Source organism: Anabrus simplex, chromosome 1 (genome assembly GCF_040414725.1).
Source record: "Anabrus simplex isolate iqAnaSimp1 chromosome 1, ASM4041472v1, whole genome shotgun sequence".
Classification (NCBI taxonomy): domain Eukaryota; kingdom Metazoa; phylum Arthropoda; class Insecta; order Orthoptera; family Tettigoniidae; genus Anabrus; species Anabrus simplex.
Genome location: NC_090265.1, coordinates 1,556,741,106 through 1,556,767,780, shown reverse-complemented (window position 1 = coordinate 1,556,767,780; position 26,675 = coordinate 1,556,741,106). Strand labels below are relative to the sequence as shown.

The 26,675-nt window shown below is 36.7% G+C and overlaps 1 protein-coding gene across 1 annotated transcript in view; it reads right to left on the bottom strand.

Moving 5' to 3' along the window:
- The window catches only part of trx (trithorax), a 261,612-nt gene that overhangs the window by 111,793 nt on the left and 123,144 nt on the right, over window positions 1–26,675 (bottom strand). Inside the window, exon 9 of the mRNA XM_067138870.2 lies at window positions 20,261–20,491. Within this exon, the coding sequence (XP_066994971.2) occupies window positions 20,261–20,491 (231 nt within the window). The remainder of the gene's footprint in view (window positions 1–20,260; window positions 20,492–26,675) is intronic.

Genomic DNA, 26,675 nt, shown 5'->3' with positions numbered 1-26,675 from the left:
CCTCTTGAGGGTTGTTTTACAAACATGTGCAAAAACCTAAATTATGGGGTGTGCAGTGGGCTAAGAAACCTGACTCCCAAAGGGTTAAGTTAGTAGGGGAAAGAGGGACTCTTAGTGCTCTATAAATTAAACTATGAAAAGATGCTTGTTTCTGGAAGCCAGGGTGTAATGAGGAATTATTTATAGTTATCGGCGAATGTGTAGGCTTTCTACATATTTGAAATTCAAAAGTGTTATTGGTTCGTATAACTGTTATGTCTAGAAAATTTAAGGAACCCTTGTCTTCATCTTCCTTAGTAAAACGCAGGTTAGGGTCGATATTGTTTAATTTTTCCAAAATTTCGCTACTATTGGTAACATCTTTATCAATTATTACGAATGTATCGGCCACGTATCTCAACCATAAGCAAATCCCTTTAATATTAGTTTTTATTTTTGTGTGTTCAATTGAGTCCATGTAAATGTCAGCTAGGATGCCCGATATTGGGTCACACATTACTAAACAGTTCTGTTTATAAATTTTTTTGTTAAATGTAAAATAATTGTTGTCCAGAACAAAATTCAATAGTTTCATGAATTCATCGATCTCCTTTCTACTGAGGCCACTATGTTTACAGATGTCATCATACATGATGTTAACTGTGTCACTAGTCGGAATATTTGGGTACATATTAATCACATCGAAAGAGCATATTGCTTGATTTGGCTGAAGATTAAATTTGCTTAAAATCTCACAAAAATCTATTGAATTCCTTAAGGGCTGCTTGTTATTAAACACGTAATGTCTCTTAAGGAAGCCATGGATGTACCTAGAGGCTTTATAAGTAGGACTGTTGCGGGAGTTAATAATAGGACGCATTGGAATATCATTTTTATGTACCTTAGGAAGAGCTCTTGCCACAGGAATATTCGGATTCATATTTACGAGTTTCTGTTGATCTTGTTCATTAAACAGAAATGTTGAATTTATTATTGTCTTTAAATTACGTTGTATCTTAACCAGCGGATCTTTATTAACAACCGTGTACCCATTACTGATAAAGAAATCCTCTGGTTTTTTAATATATGTTTCTTTGTCTAAGAGAACTATTGATCTCCCCCTTGTCAGCCTTAGTTACCACAATGTTGTTGTTTTCTATCTTAGTTTTTAAATTTTGTATTAGTGTATGTTGTCTGATATCAAATTTAGCATTCAAATCTTTGGCTAGCCTAGGAAGTTTTTTCTTTATTTCCGTTTTTATGTTTTGTATTTCATACGGGAGTTTAGAAACGTTGGTCTCTATTTTGGCCACTGTGCTAATGATGTCTACCTCCTTTTTTCTTATTAGGCCAATTGTATTTAGGGCCTTTATTTAAGAGCTCCATCTCTTTACCTGAAAATTGTGTATTAGTCAAATTTACGACCGTAGGAGTGATAGTGTCTAGAGGGTTTATTCTCTGTCTATCTGTACTTTGTTTAGAATGTTGTGTTTGTGATGCTCCCAATTGCATTAGTTTCTTATCCAGTGTCGCCTGTTTCTTATTCAACAAGTGCATTAATTTGTTATCTATGTGTTGTTGGAATGATTTCCATTCTAATGGGACCAGTACTTGGGCCACTATTAAATGTGTCTCATAAAGTTAATAATTTCAATAGTAGTCACAATGACCGCATCGGCGATTCGAGGTATACAATATATTCCGGCGGTTCTAGTGTTAAAGGTAATCACATAGGCTCAGTGGACCTGGAACCAGCCCTCATATCCAGGTAAAAATGCCACCTGGCCAGGAATCGAACCCGGGCCCTCAGGGTGAGAGGCAGGCAGGCAAGGTACACTGCGGGGCCGGCTTCAAACATTAATTACTGGTACACGAGTTAAAATACTTGATACTTTACATTCAGTTTCCCCGTGAAAACTTCTTTCAGTTCTGCAACTATCAGCCAAACTCTTCGAAAAATCTAGTAACGACAAGGCAAACAACAATTGACCAAAAGTAGTTTTTAGTTTTCTAACCTAATTAAATAAAGAGAATACATACAAAAATCCCCAACATGATGGGGAACGCCCTTCTTTTAATTTTTATCTTCCATTGTAATTTGGTAGTTTCTGGAAATCTTGTACCACATAAATTAAGCTTACATCAATTTTTAATGGTTATGTTGAACTCTGAGAATATGGTTTCAAATGTAAGTATTGATTCTCAGTTCTCGAATGCATTAAAATATATTCAATTCTGCCCGTCACCAATCACAATTAAATTGGAAAGAGAGAAATATCATCAAAACCTAAGAAATTACGGTTATTCGTGACCTTGAGCTCATCTGGAAAGCATACTCGCTGCACAAGTCAGTAAGAGTGGGAAATGATACAAACTTTTTAAATGTAACGTTGCGCAAATAAAACGACTGCGGTTTTTATGACATCTATATATATAAAATAAGAGTTTTGTCTGTACATTGCTCAGAATTTGAAAAGAATGGTATTTCTGTATCGGTCATGTCCACAGTAACAAGGAAATGCACTTTTTACTTTTCCGTAATTTCTGTCTGTATGTATGTACACGCATCACTAGAAAACGGCTAGAGAGAATTGAATGAAAATCGGTATGCAAAGTCAGGGAATAAGTCGCTACAATCTAGGCCATAAATAATTTTATTCATGCTGATTGAAACGGGAGTTTAGGGGAAGGCCTAAAATTTAATTTTCAAATATTTATGTTATTAGTGTAACTATCTTAACAAAAATTGGTACGCAAAGTCGAGGAATAAGTCGCTACAATCTAGGCTATAAAATGTTTATTCGCGCTGAGTGAAATGGTAGTTTAGGGGAAGGCCTAAAATTTAATTCTTAAATATTTACATTATTAGTGGTTCTATCTCATTGAAAATTGGTATGCGAAGTCGGAGAATGAGCCGCTACAATTTAGGCTATAAATTATTTAATTCACGCTGAATGAAATGGTAGTTTAGTGGAAGGCGTAAAATTTAATTCTTTCGAGATCGATAGCTGCAGCCAGTATCCAGTAATCGGGAGATAGTGGGTTCGAGCCCCACTGTCGGCAGCCCTGAAGATGGTTTTCCGTGGTTTCCCATTTTCACACCAGGCAAATGCCGGGGCTGTACCTTAATTAAGGCCACGGCCGCCTTCTTCCAATTCCTAGGCTGTTCCTCTCCCATCGTCGCCATAAGACCTATCTGTGTCGGTGCGATGTAAAGCAACTAGCAAAAAAGACACCTCAAATATTTATATTATTAGTGGTCATATCGATAAATACTACAAAACCAAAGTTATATAGAATTAAATTTCCGACCATTTATGTCTTATACATTTTTACTGTACTGGCTATGGTAACATAGATATTCATGAATTTGTATTTTTGTTGCTACGTCCATATCAACGCCGAGCCACGAGAAAATGGGTTAACAGAATTTAGTGAAAATCGGTATACAGAGTCGGAGAAATAACACTGATCAACAATAAAAGTAGGAAAGATCACGATATGAAGATAAAGTCGGAATTCAAGAGGACAAACTGGGGCAAATATTCATTTATAGGAAGGGGAGTTAGGGATTGGAATAACTTACCAAGGGAGATGTTCAATAAATTTCCAATTTCTTTGAAATCATTTCGGAAAAGGCTAGGAAAGCCACCTGGGCGACTGCCCTAAATGCAGATCAGTATTGATTGATTGATTGATTGATTGAATAACATTACATTGACCATTGTTTGTTGTGATGTTCTTTGTCTCTTATGCTGCCTCTCAATTCCGATAGATGGAATTACTGCTGCGTACCGAGTACAGTATAATAGCCTGCCTGAATATTGGCGGGAAATAGCCGGGGAGTTAGAAAACTTTCTTCTTTAGCATGCCGGTTCATACATTTTCTGATACAGCTGATACGTAACACACTGGTTCATCATAGTATTCCAGCTATCCGATCCCTACTCTGATGCGCTGTTTCGAATGAGCAGTGGGCACACTTAAGGCAGATGCACACTTAGTAGAGTTGTATTAGCGCTGGTCTAGAATAACAATTAGGGCTATTCCAAATTATAGCACCACAATTCACTAAATAACTCAAAATTCAGTCCAGAAAAGAGCCGTTTCTTAAGAAAAGCTTCTTCCTCTTCATTTTTATTATATACTACATTCATACAATTCCAAATTAGCAGTGAAGAGGGGGTTTCTCCTCTGGCTTGAGGGAAAATTTGCCTCCAAGTCAGATAGATTTTTCCACCGCCAGTGTAGTGAATTGATACTTTCCGACTCATCGGTACTCCTAGGAAACAGATTAGTAAAAGGGCATAGTTTTTGCCCTGGGAGTCTCCACTATTCGACCTCCTCCACGCCGAAAAGGGACGAAGAGTGTTGACGGCTCATGGCAGTCTGCTGCTTGGTCATTCCAGCTCGGAACTTTGGACTGTTAGATCGACAGCTTAGTCCTGTTCGTTAAAAGTGAGAAAATGTGTGGTTTTTCATTTAATCAAGTATTTCATATGAAAGTATTGCTTTTAATCGCGCCATTCCTACTGACGTAATTGTAATGTATGTTCATTTCAGTTGGGAAAACCACTAAGACTGTCTTTTTGAGGATGTAAAAAGGCATGTGGAGAGTGAGTGTCTACCATTATAATAAAGCTCACCAAACTAATTGTGACTGATGGTATGCAAGCGGGTCTACCATTACAGTGAAAATTTCCTAACTCAGTCTTCATATGAGAAAAGATTTTTGGAGACTTCCCCGTCGCGTTTCTAGGGTACCGTTAAGAGCTATACAATTTCATACAATCTTGCTCACAACATGTACACTTCCTAATCTAGAATTCCGTATACAATGTAAAATTCCGTAGCGAAGCACGGGTACATCAGCTAGTTTTAACATAAAAACGTAAAATTCCCAATCGCATATTGGGACCGAAACAGTAATAGACAATCCCAAGACCTCCCATGGTTTTATGTATGTAAGGTGCAACAAGATAATATTAAAATACAGGATTTGATTTTAGAAGGTGCAATTTTAATTCCTGCCTGAAAGCCCAGTGACTATACAGTGCTCTGAGGGAAGTTCTGAAAACTTGTTCAGCGATACAATCAAAAAAAGTAAAAAATTAAATAACCTGAACATAATGACGTTTTACAAGCACGAACATGAGGAAACTCGTTCCATCTTCAAGTACAGTGGTCGAAATACGCTCTGTTTCCTTCCAATTGTCGTGACTATTCTCTGCTTTATGATTTCCAAGGATTCTCTAAACAATACCACCCAAATGCGATGGTCCCTTATGTAACTTCACCGCCGATACCATTTCCAGTACAGTAACGGCACTTACTCTATCGCAATGACGGATGTTAATGATAAGATGCATAGGTATGCCGTAGCTGTCCTTTCATGAAATTCACTTTATTGAAAAACACTTCATCGAGGATTGGTGTTGATGAGACTGAAATTTCTGGATGGTTGATGTGGGATATCATTTCTTTGAGGAACGGATAATGCAGGTTTTTTACAATGTGATTAAATAAAGACGCTTGTGGGACCACGTAATTTGAACAAATGAATGGGAAAACGTAGTTTCTGGGAACGGATCATCGAGGTTCCGCTGTATAAAAGATAAGCTAAAAATTACAGATTTGGACAACATATAATGAAGAATGATACCAAAGTTCAACGAATAAAACAGAATAAAATAAAAGAAATCTGGAGCATAAATGTAAAAATGAAAGAGACAAAGTCATAATGAAAAAGTAGGATATGAAAGACAATGTGACAATACGTAATCAAGTAAATGGGAATATAAGTATGGCCATAAAAAGTGATCCAAGTACATGAGTAAAAGGCTAAATATTATGTACATTTATACTATAATAATAATGATAATAATTAATAACCAAATATTAATTAAAAGAAACAACAGTGCTCTTCAGCTGTACAGTAATATGGCAAAGTTACTTGCCTATCTACCACAATCACATAACCTAACATACGTCACCAATCACACAAAACAATCAGCGGTATCGACACGTAATCTGTACATGCAGTCTTAAATTTTGATATTGAGGTAGAGTTCCTGACAGCAGCTGGAAGTGAATTTCAAAGTCGTGTTCCAGCTACAACGAAGGATCTATTATACACTGAGTGGTTGAAGGGGAATAGCTAGGAAAGTGTCAGATCCTGTGTTACAATTATGGAATGAGGATAATAAGTGGAATTTTGAAGAAATGTATTTGGGTAGATTTTCCTTCTGAGGTCGTTATATCGACGTAAATATGTGGAACTTCCGTCGCCTCTCAGGTTTCAGCTAGGAAAGAAATGTGTAGCTAGGGGTTATGTGAGCATCATAACTCAAGTTAAAATAAAACTGAAGACTAAAATTCAATGCTCGTTAAAGTTTCATAGTTTGTTCAAGGGTCACAGTAGTCAAGTACTGATGCAAATGTGTAATGGACTCATATAACTTGGGAACAGTGGCAGTCAGAAACAACATTATAAGGAAGTCAACAGGCACAACATGGGGAGCTAACTCTACAACTGTAAGAACATCTTCCCTTTCACTCTGTTACTCGGATAAGGAATATGCAACCCATGGGTAAATAGTGAAAATATAGAGGTTGATTAGTAGATGGTATTATTCTTATTTTTATCTACATAGTTCACAAATGCTTGCTCCAGCGCTGTTCAATGTTTATACTAATGATCAACCATTACCTGAGGGAACGCAAAGATTCATCTATGCAGATGATTGTGGCATACTTGCCCAAGCTCATTATTTTGAAAATGTTGAACAGACACTTACTAAGGCACTGACAGAATTGTCTGACTATTATAGGGAGAACCACCTGAGACCAATTCCCAGTAAAACTCAGACATGCGATTTCCACCTTAAAAACAGACAGGCAGCAAGAACCCTTAATATTACCCACGAAAGAATTACACTAGAACACTGCACAACTCCAAAATATCTAGGAATCACCCTCGATTATGTTCTAACTTACAGGAGGCATTCTCTGAATACCAAACAAAAAGTGGCAGCCAGAAACAACATTATAAGGAAGTTAACAGGCACCACATGGGGAGCTAACTCTACCACTGTAAGAACATTTTCCCTTGCACTTTCTTACTCGGATAGGGAATATGCAAGCCCAGTGTAGTCTCGATCTAGTCATGCCAAATTAGTAGATGCTGCTCTTAACGATACTTGTCGGATCATCACCGAGTACTTGAAGCCCACTCCGCTTGACAAGCATTGCATTGCATTGCTGGTATTGCACCTCCTGACAACCATAGAGAGGTAGCGGCAAAATGTGAGATGTACAAGGTGCAAACTTCTCAAGCACCTCCTTTACATGAATAACAACCAGAAACTCCATGACTAAAATCAAGAAACAGCTTCCTCAAAACAACAGTCTCTCTTATCGGGACACCACAGCATTCCCAAACTGATCTCTGGTGTGCAAGGTTAACAGCTCTGAAAGATGGCTCACACCTTGTGAAAAACTTCCCCCTGGATACACAGAGGAATGGACCACATGGCGATCGCTCAATAGATTATGGTCAGATGTTACTATATGCAAGAATAACTTAATGAAATGGGGTTTCGAAAGGAGTCGCCACTATGAAAATGTGGCGAAGTGCAGACGTCCCCTCACCTGCTCCAATGCAGTCAGTGTCCCACATCATGTACTATGAAAGACCTGATTTTTGCTACACCAAATGCAACCGACATTGTTAACTGTGTGGCACAGTGTAAACAAACTTCAATATTATATGGTTCATGTATCATGTACATATTATGCATTATTACTACATTAACTTCAATCATTGTAAGTGCACCTGACATGAATAAATAAATTTAAGAAAGCTACAGGTTGTCAGTACAGACATTATTTGGTATAAATTGTGGTCATATTATTTCTTATTTGTGTGTTGTATGAACTGTCTTGTGTAACAGAACATGCAAGGTCATGTCACGACACTTCTGCTGCATATTTATACAACTTTATTTAATGTAAGAACACATAATTAATAGTACATAAATTAATCATTATCATCTTCATTTCCCGTTTTCAGCTTCCCGGGTCGGGTTGTGAATCCAGGATCTCCATCGCTGCCTGTCTCTCCACCACTCTTCTCCTTTTTTAAGTATATCTTCTGGTTTTCCTCCTCCCCTCTTCTCTACGCACTCCCACACTGAATCTGTCCACCTTTCTTGGGGTCTTCATCGTGGTCTCTTTCCTGTTAACTTCTCTGAAAAAAAATTTTTTTTGGCAAACTCTCTTCTCCCATTCACACATCTTATGCCCATACCACTTTAGCTTTGTTGTTTCTATCCTGTCTTGAAGTTTCAAGATTCCTGTCCTTTTCCTTATCTCTTCATTTCTAACCTAACCTTTCTGATCTTGCCCTCGATACCTCTCAGGAATTTCATCTCCGCTGCCTATATTCTACTCTCCTCTTGTTTTGTTGTAGTCGACGATCCAGCTGCATAGGTTAGTATGGGTTCATAATAGGTTGAATATAATACTTTCTTTCATTTCTTCGGGACTTCCACAAAATACCCCTTACACTCTGGTAGAAGCTGTTTGCTTGTATTCTTTTCCCTATTTCCTCGGTTATCTTCCCATCTTCTGTGATCACACTTCCCAAATACTTGAAACTTTTAACCACTTCCAGAATTTTACCATTTAGTTTTATCTTCCTTCCTTCCTTCCTTCCTTCCTTCCTTCCTTCCCCTTGTCATCACTATTGTTTTACTTTTCTCTGTGCTTACTTTCATCCCAAATTTTTCTATCTCTTGATTCCATACATCTACTTGTTTTTGCACTTCCAGTTCATCCTGACCTCATGTCACTATATCGTCTGCAAACAACATTGGTTTTGTTGCCTGTCTTCCCAATTTCTGTTTAATGTTCTTATAAATTTCATCCATGACTATGATGAATAGTATGGGGGATAGTACACTTCCCTATCGGAGACCAATTTCAACGTTAAACCATTTTGTTTTTCCTATACCAGTCTTCACACTACTACCACAATTTTTGTATGTAGCTTTTATCATTTGCACTTCCACTCTATTAACTTGTTTTTTCTTTAATGTGTCCCATATCAACTGTTGGACACACTGTCATAAGCTTTCTCAATGTCAATAAATGTCATCACTATGTCTTTTCCGAACTCCCATCTTTTCTCCATCATATGTCTTAATGTAAAGATCAGGTCAAGTCAAACGTTCATCTGTCTTTCCTAAAACACATTATTATCTGTAAATATGATGTAAAAATCCGATGTGATGTTGTGCAAAACAGGGTAAGATTCTAAAACAATGCACCTTTGTCACTTGAGTTTACAAAATGTTCTATTTATTTGTACATAGGTTATTGGAGACTCAAGAAGATATTACATGTGATAAAATGTGTTTTCTGATTTTTATCTTTATATAATATCTTTTAATATGTCATAATCCTCAAACAATTGTCATGTTTTTAGACTTCAATATCATCACAAATATTGTCAAATAATAGCATACTACATTTTATATTGTAATAGTTGTGTAACGTTCTCTAATACATTTTACACAACATAGTTTTTAACAGCATTCATAAGTTATTTCCAATCAGGTACCTGATCTATTCTTAAGATGAAAAATATGGCTGATGATGCCTACTATTGATAGGCGAAACATGTACCATCTAATATTTTAATTTAATGTCAACAATTTTTATAAGGACAATGTCCTAATTTTGATCGTATTGTACTGAATAGGTGGATGAATAATAAAACATACAAGTGTTATTTAAGACACGAGAAGATACGAGAAAGCATGTTGTGTCATACTTTTCTGGAAGCCTGGCCAGGCAAGGTATATAAAAGGGCACAGTCGAGTTGAGTGGAATCGAGTTGTTACCAAGAGGCATTAGTAAAGTTAAGTATATGAACTTATGTTGTGGTTTTAAAGTTGAAGTGGTTATGTTGTGTTGGTACAAGTGTTCCATAGTTGGCTGACATGCTAATGTGGCAGTCGATTATGTTAAAGATGGTGGTTCATTTCATGTGCAACTGTTAAGATGTATATAATTTGTAATTGAAACCATGTACACAATTGACAGCATTTCGTGTGTGCGTCTTTGTGAATACGATAGTACTGGTAGTATGAAAGTTTGGAGAAGTTTTATCTTTATGTCTTGTTGTTTCAGAGGCTGTAGCGTCACGTACATCTTTCTACATGTATTTCTTACATGTGCAGACCAATCAAGAGTTTCAGTCAGGCTCATAATTAGGTTCTTCACTTCCTTACTGAATGGGATTATAATAATAAATTTATTGCAACCAAATGGTCATAATATACACACTTAAATATACTCAGATATACATCAATAATAATAATATACATCAATGTGTGCAAAACATCATCAGGTATTGACACAATTGTGTCAAGCTTCCTTTTCTACGGACACATTCGATGGCATGGTATATATGACATCGTTGGTCGCAGAAGACACATACGTAGCCTGGTCCCGGCTTGTGAAATCCCAAGGTTCTGCATACCTTATGGTGGAACCCGTGTACGGCAAACCTGGTCACTGTATGCCTAAGATATGAACATTAAAACAAGAATAATAGTTAACACCACCTTTCCAATACTTATCTTTCCTATATTTAGGAAATAAACATTACAACAGGCGTTGTAAGATGGGACATGTTTCGCTTAACAGTAGTAAGCATCATCAGCCGAAAATAAATCTTAGCCTAAAGTTAGGTCAGGGCCCTGAACCTAGTGTCCTTAACATATATGGCACCCTAAGAATCAACATTTATATTTATAAAATGAAAATAGGCTTAAAACTAGTGTGAAAAAACATGGAATGTTACAACATGGCTAAGAGAAAAAACACAATCGAGTTGAGACAGAGGTTAAGAACAGAAAGTAGGCTATAATACAGAGCTGGTAGTGAAATAATTAAAATCATTAGGATATCAATGTTACCAGTCAGTCAATCAGAATGTTCAAACATAAAAACGAGCGTGAAAATATATAAGAGTGTTCATCATGGCTGAGTTAGAAAAAACACGGATACTATATGTTAAGAACACTAGGTTCAGGGCCCTGAACTAACTTTAGGCTAAGATTTATTTTCGGCTGATGATGCTTACTACTGTTAAGCGAAACATGTCCCATCTTACAACGCCTGTTGTAATGTTTATTTCCTGAATATAGGAAAGATAAGTATGGAAAGGTGGTGTTAACTATTATTCTTGTTTTAATGTTCATATCTGATGTCCAATACGGTCTACAATGAGATTTATTACTTGTATGCCTAAGAACCGATTATGACAGAGTCTTTTTGGTGTTTAGGAGGAGAGAGTTTTCACTGGCGTACACACTGAGGTGTTGAAGGTCGGAGTTAATATCTCTTACTGCGTTCGATATATCATTTATATTAACATGGCAGTAAATTTGGAGGTCATCGGCAAAGAAGTGATATCTATTATACTTTATTTTAGAGGAGATGTCATTAGTATAGACAACAAACAAATGAGGACCAAGAACAGAACCCTGCGTGGGTTCCTGACTTCCGGAGTCGTCACTGTGAAGCAGTATCTTATGCTATAACACGTTGCATAAGATCTGTAAGATATGCGGTGAAAATTTTAAAGCAATATTACCGAAAAAGATTAGAGTTTCTTCAACAATGCCTGGATGTTTAGCGCGTCAAAAGCACTGCTGAACTAAAGGAGTGTGAGTATTGTCAGCTGTCTTTGGTAAATTGCTCGTCCGATATCCTCAGTCACTTTGAGTAAGGAGGTTGATGGCTATGGCTTTTCTTGAAGCGGGTCCAGAAGGGAGTGAGCATGCAAGTATTTTATTTGCGCATGTACCAACTGTTCTAACACACTGGAGAGAGCAGGGAGAATTGAAATGGGATGGTATTCGAATAGGAGTTTCGAAACTGGGTTTTTAGGAAGTTGAATTACATTAGTGTACTTCCTAATTGCCAGTAATGTGCCGTTTTTGAGAGAGTAATTAAAAATATGGATGAGAATTGGCAAAACAGTTCCAATAATATTATGTATGAAAGAAATAAGAATTTCATCAACAACACTTGCTATGGATTTAATACAAGACATTCTTAACTTCATTAGTGACGTTGCGGATTAGATTGAGCTCTCTTTTCCGTGAAATATGCATTTAAATCGAGGAGTGGAATGTCAGATACCTGAAGCTGTTCCCATGTTTTTCCTACGCCCATGGCTCGGAGATGCCTCGAGGCACTAGCAGTATTTAGGTTACTTACTGATTTGTTTAGTTTTATTTCTAATTATTGTATACTTTTCGAAGTCACTTGGGTCATGAGTGCGTTTTTAATGCCGGTAAAAGGTATCACGTTGAGACGTCATATTTTTAACTGCAGAGGTTAGCCATGGATTAGGTTTGCGGGATATTCTGATCTGCCTTTTGGGTGCATATTTGTTGTATGGATTGTGTATTAACGAATTAAATGTATATATTTGTCAGATCTGTCAGATTTAAAATGTCATTTAATGGAAGATTGTAGGCATCGTGTCTTAAATAAATGTCAATATCTTTCATATTCCTGCATGTTATATACCTCGGTTTATATTTTGGAACGTGAAGTGAGTAGGCAAGAAATATAAGATCGTGGCTGGATACGGCCAGTACTGAAATTTGTCCACGAGTTACCACTTTCTGAGGGTTGTTAGTCACTTTCAGATCTAGTAAGGTGTGGGATATGTTGTTGGAAGTATTTACGTGGTTAGTAGGGTCAGAGGGAAGAACAGTCAGGTCACATGAAGAAAACAAATCTAGTTTCTTTGTATCATATTTCTTCATAAATAGATTAGTATCAAAGTCCCTTAATATAATGATATGTTGATACGCTGGTAGCACGTTAAGTAGGTACATTTCAAACCCGGTCAAAGAAGATACTTTGGGTGGTCGGTAAACCACTCCAGTAAGTATTTTCTGTCCACTAGCAAGTACTTCAATGAACATAAACTCTGTCCTTGGCAATTCACCGGTTGATGATGTACAAATTACACTGCTCTTCAGGTCATCTCTACAGCAGAGAACATTACCTCCTCCCCTCTTATTTGTACGGTCATGGCGATGGAGGTTACAGCCCTCAACGTGAACCATGTTGTTTGGAATTGAAGGCGATAACCAGCTTTCACTAATACCTATCAAATGGACACTATTTTTGTTAAATATAGCCTGAATTTCATCAAAATATGCAGGCAAACTTAGGCTGTTCATGTGTTAACACTGGAGAGTATAAGGATATAGTGAAAGTTCCTTTTTCAAAACACTGCTAACATCTATGCTCTGGGAAAGAGTGAGGAGAGAGCTATTCTTAGAGAGGTCATATGGGAAAATATCGTGGCTACCTGACTAATGGGCATGATTTAACCGAGACAAAAGAAATCTTACCTGGATTTCCTGAATAAATAGACCACTGACTGCTTAAAAAAAACCACATACAAACGCACGCATAAACCTAATAATAATAACAATAATAAACAACATTCAATGAGCAGGTAACAATGGTCATATCACTCTGATAATCCAACTAACAACCTCATATGCAAGTGCAATTCATTAGGTGAACTAATGTGGAGTTTTTCAAGTCTTCTAAATGAACAACAATGCGGCCGTCCTGCGTCGAAACCCGCCACATACCCCAGAAGTCCCGGGATTTACACAATACTTCCTTCCTTGTGGACGTTAGAGATTCGATGATTAGTAGTTTGGTACCTTTAAGAGCTCGCTTGGCGCACCAGATGCGATCATGCTACCTGAGGAATTTAATGACAATAGGTCTATTTCCTGCGGATACCTCCCCAGCTGCTGTCCTCTTCATACAGCCCACTCTATGACATCCATCTATACTGTCCTTAGACAATTCTAGGTTCAAACTAACCCAGCACCACAGCGTAGGTGTCCTTGCCGGGGGTCTCACAGACACCATGAAGGAGGAGGCAGTTCCTTCTGCTGTTTTTTTTTTTTTTAATGCTATTTGTTTGGGGTGTCGACCCATGTGGATCTTTTGCCCCTACTGGCAACATATTGTATGAACCTGCGTGTAATTGGAATGGCAGTAGTGTGGAATGTTGTGTGTGAGGAAAGGAAGATTAAGGACGTCACAAACACCCAGTCTCGAGGCCAGGGATATTATCATTACAATTAAAAACCACTGACCCAGCTGGGAACGAACCTGGGGCCACCGGGTGACAGGCAGACGCGTTGCCCCCTACACCACAGGGCTGTACTGCTCTGCCTCGTCAATCAGAAGGTCCTGCTGGTCGAGATGTTCCTGTAGATGGCTTACCTCCTTCTTCATTTCACTTAATTCCTCCGATATAATTTCCCAAAAGTCCCGGAACTCTGTTTATGAATCACATCCAAAGCATGCTCCCTCCCTCTCGACAATTATACCCCCTTTGCCCTTCCCGACAGCAGTCTATTCTTAAGTATATCATATTACACATTTAGAATTTGAATATTACCTGTTATTTCTGTCGTTAAAAAAGAATTTGTAATAACTGACTTTCAATATAAGTTTTCTTGAATCATCCCTTCCCTTGTGATGACATTTTTGTTTTGGGAACTGTAATGTAAAGCAAAAGCTAAAGGTTTCTACCTATTCAATACTAATTATTGTAACCTTAAAAAAGTTACCACGTCCACAGGTGAGACACACAGTACAACGCTGACACAGCCAATTGCAACGCCAAGCATCATGAACATTTAAGGTTACAATTAATAGTATCGAATAGGTGGAAACTTTTAGCTGCTGTTTTACATTATATTGCTCTTCAATACGGACTAATATGAAATTTATTATCTGTGAATGTGAACTATAAGCGATTCCAGTACAGGTATGCTTAATGTAGACTTGAATTCAGACAGATTTTTCTTATTATTGTATTCACGAAGACGCACACACGAGATGCTGTCAACTGTGTACACTGTTTTATTTGCAAATTATACACACATTAATAGTTGCACATCAAGTGAACCCCCATCTTGCACTCAATCGACTGCAACATTAGCACGTCAACCAACTACGGAACACTTGACAAGATCACACGAGTTCACATACTTAACTCGACTAACGACTCTCACTAACAACTCAACAACCCAAGACCGTCCTTTATATACCTTGCCTGGCCAGGCTTCCTGAAAAGTATGATACAACATGCTTTCTCGTATCAACTTGTGTCTCCAATAACCTATATACAACATTCTGTAAAACTCGAGTGATAAAGGTGCATTATTCTAGACTACTACCCTGTGTTGCACAACATTACAGAAGTTTTATAAATCATATTTACAGGTAATAATAAATTATATACTATTAATTAGGTGTTCTTACATTAAATAAAGACGTATTAATAAACATACTGCAGAAGTATCATGACATAACCTTCCATCATGTTCTGTTGCACAAGACAGATCATACAACACACAAATAATAAATGATTTATACCAAATAAAGTCTGTACTGACAACCTGTTGTACATAACTATGTAAATAATAATAATAATAATAATAATAATAATAATAATAATAATGATGATGATGATAATAATAATAATAATAACAACAATAACAACAACAACAACAACAACACCTACTAATCGAGCTCGATATTTCCACTATTTACCCATGGATATAGAGACCTGTTTCCAAATTATACTAGTCCATTACACACTTGCATCATTATCAACACTGAAAAACTCTTTCTGTGGTGTAGTTCCAGGTAAACTTAATACTGCAAATACAACATTACTTAAGGTTTTATAGTGGAGGGGAGCAGATCAGAGCTCCTCCATTCACAATAAATTTCACAAAGTTCACAGATAGTAAAGGGAATTGATGATCGAATAAGTACAGTCGCTAACTCATAAGCATTAAAAAGAAGAGAGTTGAGCAGCAATGCTTCAAAGGATTGAACATTTTTCGTAGAAAATTTTTTTTTTTTCGTGATGATGTTTTTCAGCAATAATTTTCCCCTTTAATTGTAATGCTGTAATTGTAAGAAGAAATCCGTAATCATTGGCACTTGTGATATATGCATGTATTGTACAAAGTATTGTAGTTATGAACGTGTAATATACACCTCCCAAGGCTTGCGCTATCTGATAATGTCCTCGGCTAGCGCTCACTCAACAGCTATTTCTCGTGCATTCAAACCTGTCAGTCAGCTCTTGACCTTGACAAGCCTGCACTTCTTCTTCTACCACTGTTCCCACGTACGTGGGGTCAAGGGTGCGAACTGTGCCACACGTGTGGATTTGGCCCCGTTTTGTGGTTCGGATGTCCTTTCTGACGCGAAGCCTATATCACTATTACGTGTTTCTATGATGATTGGTAGTGTAGTGTGTTGTCTGTATATTATAACCTTCCAACGGATTCCGGATCGAAGATAAAGGAACCATTTATGATAATAAAGAAACTAACGGAAATCATGTGAAGGTATACATCCAGTCGTTTTACGCCCTGACACATTAATAATTCGAGATAACCCGCTCAATTGAATAATGGGTTTAATGGATGTTAAATAAAAATGTTATATTTCGACAGAAGAATAAAATAATTCTCTGTGTGTGACGTTTAGTTTCAATAACGATTTATACGACGAAGGCCATGGAACGGATTGAATGATACATGTCAAGTTCAATTTCATCTGCGCTGGTTATGCATTATATAGCTGTTACGGATATTTTCGAGTAATCGAGAAGTCAGTTATGAAGCAATCGATTGGTACATAGTTGAAGAAGACGACACGGATTGTTAAGCACGTTCCTTTTTCTGAACTCCCGATTACAAGAGAGTCTTATGTCAAGGAGACTATTCCTCAAATGTCCAAAATATATGGAAAAGAAGTTATATGCCAATGATTTATTATGAATTATAAAAACGTGAGTCAACATATTATTGATATAATAGAATAGGATTTTGTTTTAGAAGAACAATGTAATTAAAAAGGAGGAGATTGAACGTCGCATAAGACATTATACATGTTAAGAACGAAGCTAGTCATAAGTTGTAGGAATCTGAATAGTTGTTGTATAATAATACGAGAAGTAAATTATAAAATTACGAGATATAGCGTTTAATATAAAGATAATAAGGGAAGTTTCGCAAAGAAATGCTAATATATTTATTTTTAGTGTGTAATATCATACTAATCCTGTTGTACACGTTTTAGATATCATGATGCCAACCTATATGAAGGATTGTTATTGCGAGCCATCAACCAGCATGAATATGCAGGCCTAAGCCAGGTTGGAATCCTGGTGGGTCTGGAAATATGTTGAGATGATTTAAACTATGACGTTACAACAGCCGAAATGATGGAGCTGTGTCTGCAAGAATCCATCAACGCGATAAGTACCCAAAAGATTGTCCTTTCCTTTATTCTATTACGTACATGCGTTACAGTAGTGTAGATTTTCTTTCACGTTATTAGAATGTGACGTGTTCATAGGATACAACTTGAGTGATATGATACGATCGTCGCTAGGTATTTCATGACATCCGTGGAGTGTCATTAATCTTCTAAATAATGGCATAATTGGAGTCATAGTTTACCATGCACTATTTAGCTGATTTCGAGCACGGAACTATAAAGTTTTATATAGGGATTTTACTAAGGATTCGTCAATTATGTTTCGTGAGCCAGCGTCTTAATAACTGATTTTTTTAACATGCCAGTTATTGCTTAGATAATTCTCATTGGAGTAATTATAATGCAACTGATATGTGTCAAGATTGGAAATCCTCCTATAAAATAATGCTTATGTTATGCATGTACCTCTTCATAAGAGAAATATTTGAATTGGACCATGATGACATAATAGTGGATTTCACATGTATTTGGGAATGAGATAGTTTTCTTCGGTGATAATGTGCTTGTATGTTTTGAGTGAAGGATTAAGAGTAAGCATGATGCATATGCAAAATGATAGGGTCGTCGATATAATGAAATGATAATCTGTGCGATGATTATGGTATAACAGTTTGTTGGGAAATAGCTAGTTGCTTTACGTCGCAACGACACAGATAGGTCTTATCACGACGACGGGATAGAAAAGGGCTAGGATTGGAAAGAAAGTAGCCGTGACCTTATTTATGGTACAGCCCCAGCATTTGCCTGGTGTGAAAATGGGAATCCACGGAAAACTATCTTCAGGGCTGCCGAGAGTGGGGTTCGAATTCACTATCTTCCGGATGCAAGCTCACAGCTGCACGCTCCTAACTGCAAGGCCAACCCGCCCGGTTGTTGGGAAATAAGCATTACGAGCAATGTAATGTAGTCTTTGAGAATCCCAATGAGGGGAATAAAATAGGTGTTCATCATGAAAATATATTGATTGATATTGATAAATGGACAAATATTTAAAGGCTGACAGTTGTATTTCAAAATAATATTTTTTTTGGCTAGTTGTTTTACATCGCACCGACACAGATAGGTCTTATGGCGATGATGCGACGGGAAAGGGCTAGGAGTGGGAAGGAAGCGGCCGTGGCCTTAATTAAGGTACAGCCCCAGCATTTGCCTGGCATGAAAATGGGAAACCACGGAAAACCAATTTCAGGGCTGCCGACAGTGGGGTTCGAGCCTACTATCTCCCGAATACTGGATACTGGCCGCACTTAAGCGACTTCAGCTATCGAGCTCAGTCAAAATAATATTTCCCGAAGGATACTGGCATACTGAACGTGTGAATGGTCATCAGAATATTAACCCATGATACGATAATGAAACGAATTTCATGCATTTGATAGATAATTGCGGTTGGAAGATCTTCAACGCCAAGTAATACCAATGAGAAATGTGAAATATCGTATAACTGGAAATAATATTAGTGTCATATGACGTAATGCATAACTACTTCCTATTGAGTAGTTGTTGATGTAGTACGCATGTCTTGTAGTCAGTATTAGAATTTCAAATATTTACAGGAGAATCTACAACTATTCCAGATGCTGTGGGACCATGATGACTCCAAATCATGATTATCTTTGATGATGTTGTTTAGCTAGATATTTGTTTATTTAGGTGCAGCAATTTTTAGGATTCCATGAGTATGCCGTTCCTGTTCTGCAATTTGGGTCATTATTTATTGGAGATGGGATACGGGTTTCATTTTGATGTCCATGATCATGTCGTTATTACGTTTCACGACATTGAATGCAGGTCATTGACAAACACTAATTTGCGTGATGATTTTTACGATATATTAATAGAATACCGGAGGACAAGATTTTGGCCAACAAATGACAGATATAAATGTTTTCCTATTTTACTCTTGTCGGCGGACGGAAACAAATAATGTGAATAATTAAATTAATAATCAGATATTTTAAACCTTCAGCAGATTGTCTTGTTGGATTTGATGAATTCCTTGAGATATTAATTCAACGTTAAATTGATCACCAACATGTTTCTTTAATTGTACAATATTATAATGCCTTATGTGCGAAGAACATAATAACCAACGAAAGCATACAGATATTTATTCAACTGCGTTGATTATCATATTCAGTTTGCTTTATTATCCGATCATGTTGTTATTTTTAATTATTATTGTTAGTTATGTTTCATTAAAAGATGGTTTAATTAAATCAGAATATCCTTCCAAACAAAAATAAATTCTCAATGTTCTTATTTATAGATTAAGAATTAGGATAGTCTCATATAGTTATAAGATATGCATTCTTGTGATGTCGATAAGAGCCTGTTGGTAAACGTCGCAATATGTGACCGGTATTCAACGAACTTACACATGCGTGAATAGATTTTCATGGATCTCCATTGACACTAGCCGTGACATACCCATAATATTATTTGAACCTTTTAGTCAGAACCATCCGTGAACGGTCATACATTTCTGCCGCCCAATGTAAGGTCACAATATGAGGGGGAAAGTGTTGACACAAACTCCCAGTTCCCGAGCCAGAAGAACGAATCAGATGCGATTAAAATACCCGACTCAGCCAGAAATCGAACCTGGGACCCTCTAAACCGCAGGGTCTCAATGCTCACCATTCAGTCAATGACTCGAACACATACTACATGGTAGAGTATATACGGAGATTATGAACTTTCTACAGTGTATATTATACTGACCAACCCTAGGTACACCGGATATACAGCATTAACTCACAAAGAAGTAAAAGAAGGCATAAGAATCATACAATGAGGTTTAGCTGTAAGAAACGTAACATCTGCAATAACTGGAGGATGTACATACCCAAGGACGATCAGGACTGTGCAAGCGACTGCTTGAGCGGTCGGCACCCAGACATTCACTGTGGTAGGTTTTGTGACACCGCTGACAGCTAAGCTGTTGGCCTTGACCACGTCCACATGTGTGACACACAGTACAACGCTGGCACACCCAATTGCAACGCCAAGCATCACGAACATTATCTTCTAAACAGAACCGGTGGTATGGTTCACAGCATGATGCACAGTGGATAAGCTGAAAGGGATAATAAATGTCAAAATTACCAAAGATATAAGAATACCCAGTAATACTTCATGTGCAATCACTTATGATAATACAATGAAAGAGATTCACTATCAGTTGCAAGAATTGGAATCATAAAATAAACTTTGAACAAAACAATGCAGTCAACACTTGATTAGCATGTAGAAAACTACCAACACTGTACACACACTGAGGGGACTATGCAAACACTCTACAAAATATATCTTCAAAAGTACACTGCCTTACAAAATAAGTCTCCACAGCAAGCAGTGCAGCTGCGGCCTATCTGAGTGCATAGTTTGGGTGGCAGCAAAGTCTGCTAAGGGTCTGCTCAAGATTGAGCAACACAGTGAATTGAGAGTTTAAAGGCACAACAGTTCAGTGCATTACAGAAAGATAGAATGTTAACAAAACCAATAAAAAAGGAACTTGTAAAGGAGTGAACTGTACACCTAATGACTGTTGTACAATACCAAGTTCACAGCAGATGTTGAAACTTTTTACCATGTTCCAAGCACTTTAACTATTATTATCCCCCAATGTTTCACTACACAAAGAGTTCACAAAATCTGTTTTGGCTACCTTTAATTCCTCAACTGTTCTGGAAGTAAACTGCTAAACTGAGGACCTGGCAGCACCCCAGAAAAGAAAAATCAGAGCACTCATGAGAACGTTCATTCCCTGAATATATCATTTAAAAATTACTTGGAGCATTTGAAGGTATGAGCTAGCTCTGGCTTGTTGGAAGAATGAACCCATAATTTCTGTTTCATTCAATTCCACAATGACCGGGTGAAATATTTCATTACATTAAACTTCTGAATCTACTCAGCTGTTAAAAAATATCAGCCCAGTAATTCATAAACGTGAAATTGCAATCCACATGCCAATTTTATGATGATGAGGTTTTGTTTCATGAATTATATGTGAATTTTCAGATGTCCAGAGTCAGGAACTTCGCTTGTGTACATAACCATTTAAATGAACCTGTGAAAACAGGTTTGTACCTTTAAAGGTAAGGGATGGTATAGACCCACTATATTATAACAGAAGTAAAGTGCCTACTGTAAGAAGGAGGTGAAGGTTGGAAAGAGATAGAGTCAGAATGGCTGTGGAAGTAAGGAGAAATTGAAGGAACTTATTAGGAAATTGAATCTAACAACTAGCAACTAAGGATAACACGATGGCAAACATAATTGGCAGTCATACAAATTTTAGTGAAAAATGGAAGGGTACTATCTGCGTCTGACGAGAAATCGCGGCAGCTTGTAGGTATGACAAGAGTAACAGATACTACACTCTTAGCTACAAACATCAGTCATGACAGATAATGCGAGCTCTCTGAATCATTGCATATTCATTATCAAACTGTTCATTATGCAGGACTTACAGTAAATGTGCAACTGAGGCACAATTGCACTACCACTTTGAAACATCATGACAGTTTGCAAGAATCACTGTGGATGGAACCAATGTTTATTGTTAGGCCTTGAGGCTTGAGATAGGCGCATACGCTGCTGCAGCCATGCTTGCCCCTCACCCCTTACCACGCATCCACACAACTTCTCATCAGACGACCATAGTATGTATATGCAGGGAGTGAATATATATAAACGCACTTTGTGTTCAGAAATAATACTAATAAAGTATTGAAATTTGCCTACGATAACACAAAACATTTACAATATGATACAAAAATTGAAAACTAGAAAAGCAACAGGAATTGATGAGATTTCTGGGGAGATACTAAAAATAATGGGTTGGGATATAGTACCATATCTAAAGTACTTATATGATTACTGTTTGCATGAAGGAGCTATACCAAATGAATGGAGAGCTGCTATAGTAGTCCCTCCGTCTTACTAATAAAAAGTCCTTATACAGTTGTTTAACTCTTGTTTAGTTAAACAGTGACTAAACCCTGTATAAGCGTTTTACATTTTTCTTACTAATAAACGAGGTATACGCATTGTATTACTATACAGCACGTATACACTCGTTTCAAGACGTAGGAATCTCTTCCTGCAGTTCACTGACGTATTTCGCACGTTCACCGCCTTTATGATCGCTTCTGCTGGTTATCTACGAGCAAAACTTTCCGGAAAGTCGCACAGTAGCACGGCATATCGAAAAGGCAGTTGCAACGCTAAGTGAGACAGCTGGAAATTGGCTTATACTGATATCAACATTTCTTCAGCTTGCTTGTGTAATGAACGCCAAAAAAAGAAATGGAATGGCTTAAGAAAAGATCAATAGCTCCTAACTGGGATAGTACGGAAAACGCAAGCAATTGTAATTGAATTGGCGAGTTGAAAAGTGTACCGTACACATTCCAAAATCCTTACTTTTCAGGAGAAAGGAAAACCTATTTTGTAGCTAAACGAAAGGTTTGATCAAAAAAGTTTCTATTAGGCATTTATACATCATATTTCTGTGTATTCAACTACAAAGTATGGAAATCATATTACGTATGGTTTTCAAGTTATGCCATTTTTTATCTCGAGGAATATGTCCCATTTTATAGGTACTCAAGTTTGAGAAAGATCTTTGTAGGGGCAGATAATGTATAATAAACTCGCAATTTCAAAAGTCTATTAAGCAGTAATACATTATTACACAAACATACGCCCAACCATCATTTCTTTTATAACTTAGTTATTCATTGTCATTCCATGAGACAGCTGGAAATTGACTCATATTGATATCAACATTTCTTCAGCTTGCTTGTGTAATGAACGCCAAAAAAGAAATGGAAAAGCTAAGATCAAAAGCTCCTAACTGGGGTAGTACGGAAAACGTAAGGAATTGTAATTGAATCGGCGAGTTGAACAGGGTAGGCCTACATATTCCAAAATCCTTACTTTTCAGGAGAAAGGAAAAACTGTTTTGTAGCTTAAAAGAAAGGTTTGATCAAAAAAGTCTCTATTAGGCATTTGTACGTTATATTTCTGGGTATTCAACTACAAAGTATCGAAATCATATTACGTATGGTTTTCAAGTCATGCCATTTTTTATCTCGAGGAATATGTCCCATTTTATAGGTACTCAAGTTTGAGAAAGATCTTTGTAGGGGCAGATAATGTATAATAAACTCGCAATATCAAAAGTCTATTAAGCAGTAACACATTATTACACAAAAATACGCCCAACCATAATTTATTTTATAGTTATTCATTGCCATTCCGTCTCTTTAAAGTGTTTTTACTTTACGAAGATGTCTAGCGTTCATAACCTCTGAATGGTGTATGTCTTCTATGTTTAAAATATCGTGAAGATCAACGTTATCGTCCATTCTTTCAATGTTGAATGGATAAGTCGAATATTTCACCTCGATTATATTACTGTAGACAATAAATACCACGAAAATAAATTGCTCACTCGTTTCTTTTTCCGCTACTCGCTGCTATATAACGCTTATACAAGGGTCCTGGTCTGTATAAGCAATACAATGAATAACTATAACAGATGTATACACAGGAGGCTTATATACGGTTTATTAGTAACGAATTTCACATAATCGGTGTATAAACCTTGTATAAAAGTTATACACCGTTTATTAGTAAGACGGTAAGTGTATAAAGGAAAGGATGATAAACATATAGCCAAAAATTACAGGCTGGTCAGTTTGACATGTGTTGCATGTAAACTTTGGGAAAGCATTCTTTCTAATTATACCAGACATGTCTGCAAAATTAATAACTGGTTCGATATAAGGTAGTTTGGGTTTAGGAAATGTTATTCCACTGAAGCTCAACTTGTAGGATTCCAGCAAGATGTAGCAGATACCATGGATTTGCAACTGACTTATCTAAGGCATTTGATAGTGGACATCAGGGGAGACTATAGGCAAAGATGAGTGCAATTGCACTAGACAAAAGAGTGGCTGAATGGATGGCTATATTTCTAGAAAATAGAACTCAGATTTAGAGTAGGTGAAGCATTATTTGATCCTGTAATCATTGAGGGGAATTCCTCAAGGCTGTATAATTGGACCTTTATGTTTTATATATATTGTAGACTTTCTTGACTATGTGCATCTTCCTAGTCTTTATTCATTGAGACTTGAGGAGGAAATTTGAATGTAAGAAGACATACATTCTTTGTTTGTTGAAACAGTTATGTTACTGTATTCTATTATGATTGTCATATTTTTCTAAAGAACTTCAACATAGCTAAAAAGTATAAAATTATTTTATTCTGCATTACATATCATTAATATAAATTGAATTTGCACATAACACCACTTCACAAGGAATTTACAGTTGTAAAGACACTGAAAAATTGAAGTAGTACGTCTGCTACTCAAGTCACGTCAGACAGAAGTCAAGTCATTGTCATTCGTATAGTGTGTTTTCCTGAAGTTGATTTTTTGTATCTGCCCAAGACAACGATGGTTACCAGTAGGTTCCTGCTATATGTGGAGATAATTCGACGGCAAAGCAACACACAAGTTTATAACAATGCGTAATAAAAAACCAAACCCCATGGCACTACAGCCCTTGAAGGGCCTTAGCCTACCAAGTGACCACTGCTCAGCCTGAAGGCCTGCAGATTACGAGGTGCCGTGTGGTCAGCATGACGAATCCTCTCGGCCGTTATTCTTGGCTTCCTAGACCGAACAATGCGTAATACTAATGTGCAATTGGAAGTTGTTCATACAAGTGAAGTGAACTGTGAATTCATAGCAATTCAAATTATGAGAATTACTGGTGAATTCGACACATATAAGCCATTCTACAAATTCGCCATTATTAACAGGCAGTACATTTCTAGAAGATATGCAGGGAGTGAATACATATAAACGCAACTTTGTGTTCAGAAATAATATTGCAATTACCTAGCATTGTGTCTACAAGAAGAGTATTTGAAATAAATTCTCAAGAACTATCTCTAAGTGAGATAGAATACCATAGTGCAGCCTAGTGAAGTGAACATTAAGGAGTGTATAACTATAATTGTATTAGAAATAAGGATTAATTGTAAGAATTTCAAATTTTAAAATTCATTGTAATCATTTCTCAAGAAGCAAGTATTTTTCTATTATATTTCATGAATTAATTTGGAGATATGTATTTGGGGTCAACAATGGTTTTTAAAATTGACTCTCAGCTTCAGGTAAAATTTCATCATGGATGCCATTCATACCAACTGATATGTGGAAAAAGATCCGATTGCAACGTGTCCTGCTAAATAAAACCATGGGGCGCAGACATTACGAGGATCATGGTTGAATAACCATTTCATCATGTGACAACAGTTCCGGCTAATATAAGTGTTCTCCATTCTTTTTTTTTTTTCTCCTGTAAATAATAATTTAATAAGATTCCCTTCATTTTTCTTGATAGTTATATTCATACAAAGAGTATTTATTGGGCAAGAGATGAAACATAGAGGAATAATTTTAAGGAAACTATAAAATAATTTCAGCTACTTGATATTGAGGCAGTGGTATTTTGAATTCATCAAAACCAACCCACATATTGTCTTAATTTTAATATCGTGAATACTATATGGGATGTCATATCTGAGCATTGATTGTTTACGATAACTGTGAATAGGAGTCTGATTTGAATTACATTCAACAGATTATTGGTCTTATTGTAAATGTACCTTACTGGGATATGAATTTTGATCCTCTATGATAACTAAGAGAATGGAATGTGATCTTCATAATATTTAATGATGATGTGTGAATATTTGAGATAATAACAGGATGTGAACATAGTAATCATTTGAATGCAGCTCACTCTTCTACTGATATGAATTACGAGGTGCATATTATGACGGCATGTATATTAGTAATAAGCTATGGTTATGTGAGAGCAGTAGGTTCTTTGATATTAAAATAAGCTATTGAAGTAGAGCGAAAGTCATGACAGATAATGGTATTGTGAGATGTGATATAGACCTTTATAATGTGATTATCAATGATATAGATACTGAACTAGGAAAGTCCTTGTTGTATAAGCCATGAAAATACCACAAGAACTGGAAAGTAGTTAACAATTTGTGCACACGCAAACCAAGCTATACAATGGACTTATCTTTTTTATTTACTGATCTTTTGTGGATATAATAAGCTGTGACACAGATGCCATACTATATTTTAGCCATAAAAGACATTTATTTAAACTTCACACATTGTTAGAAATTAATTAGTGAACATCTACGAGGA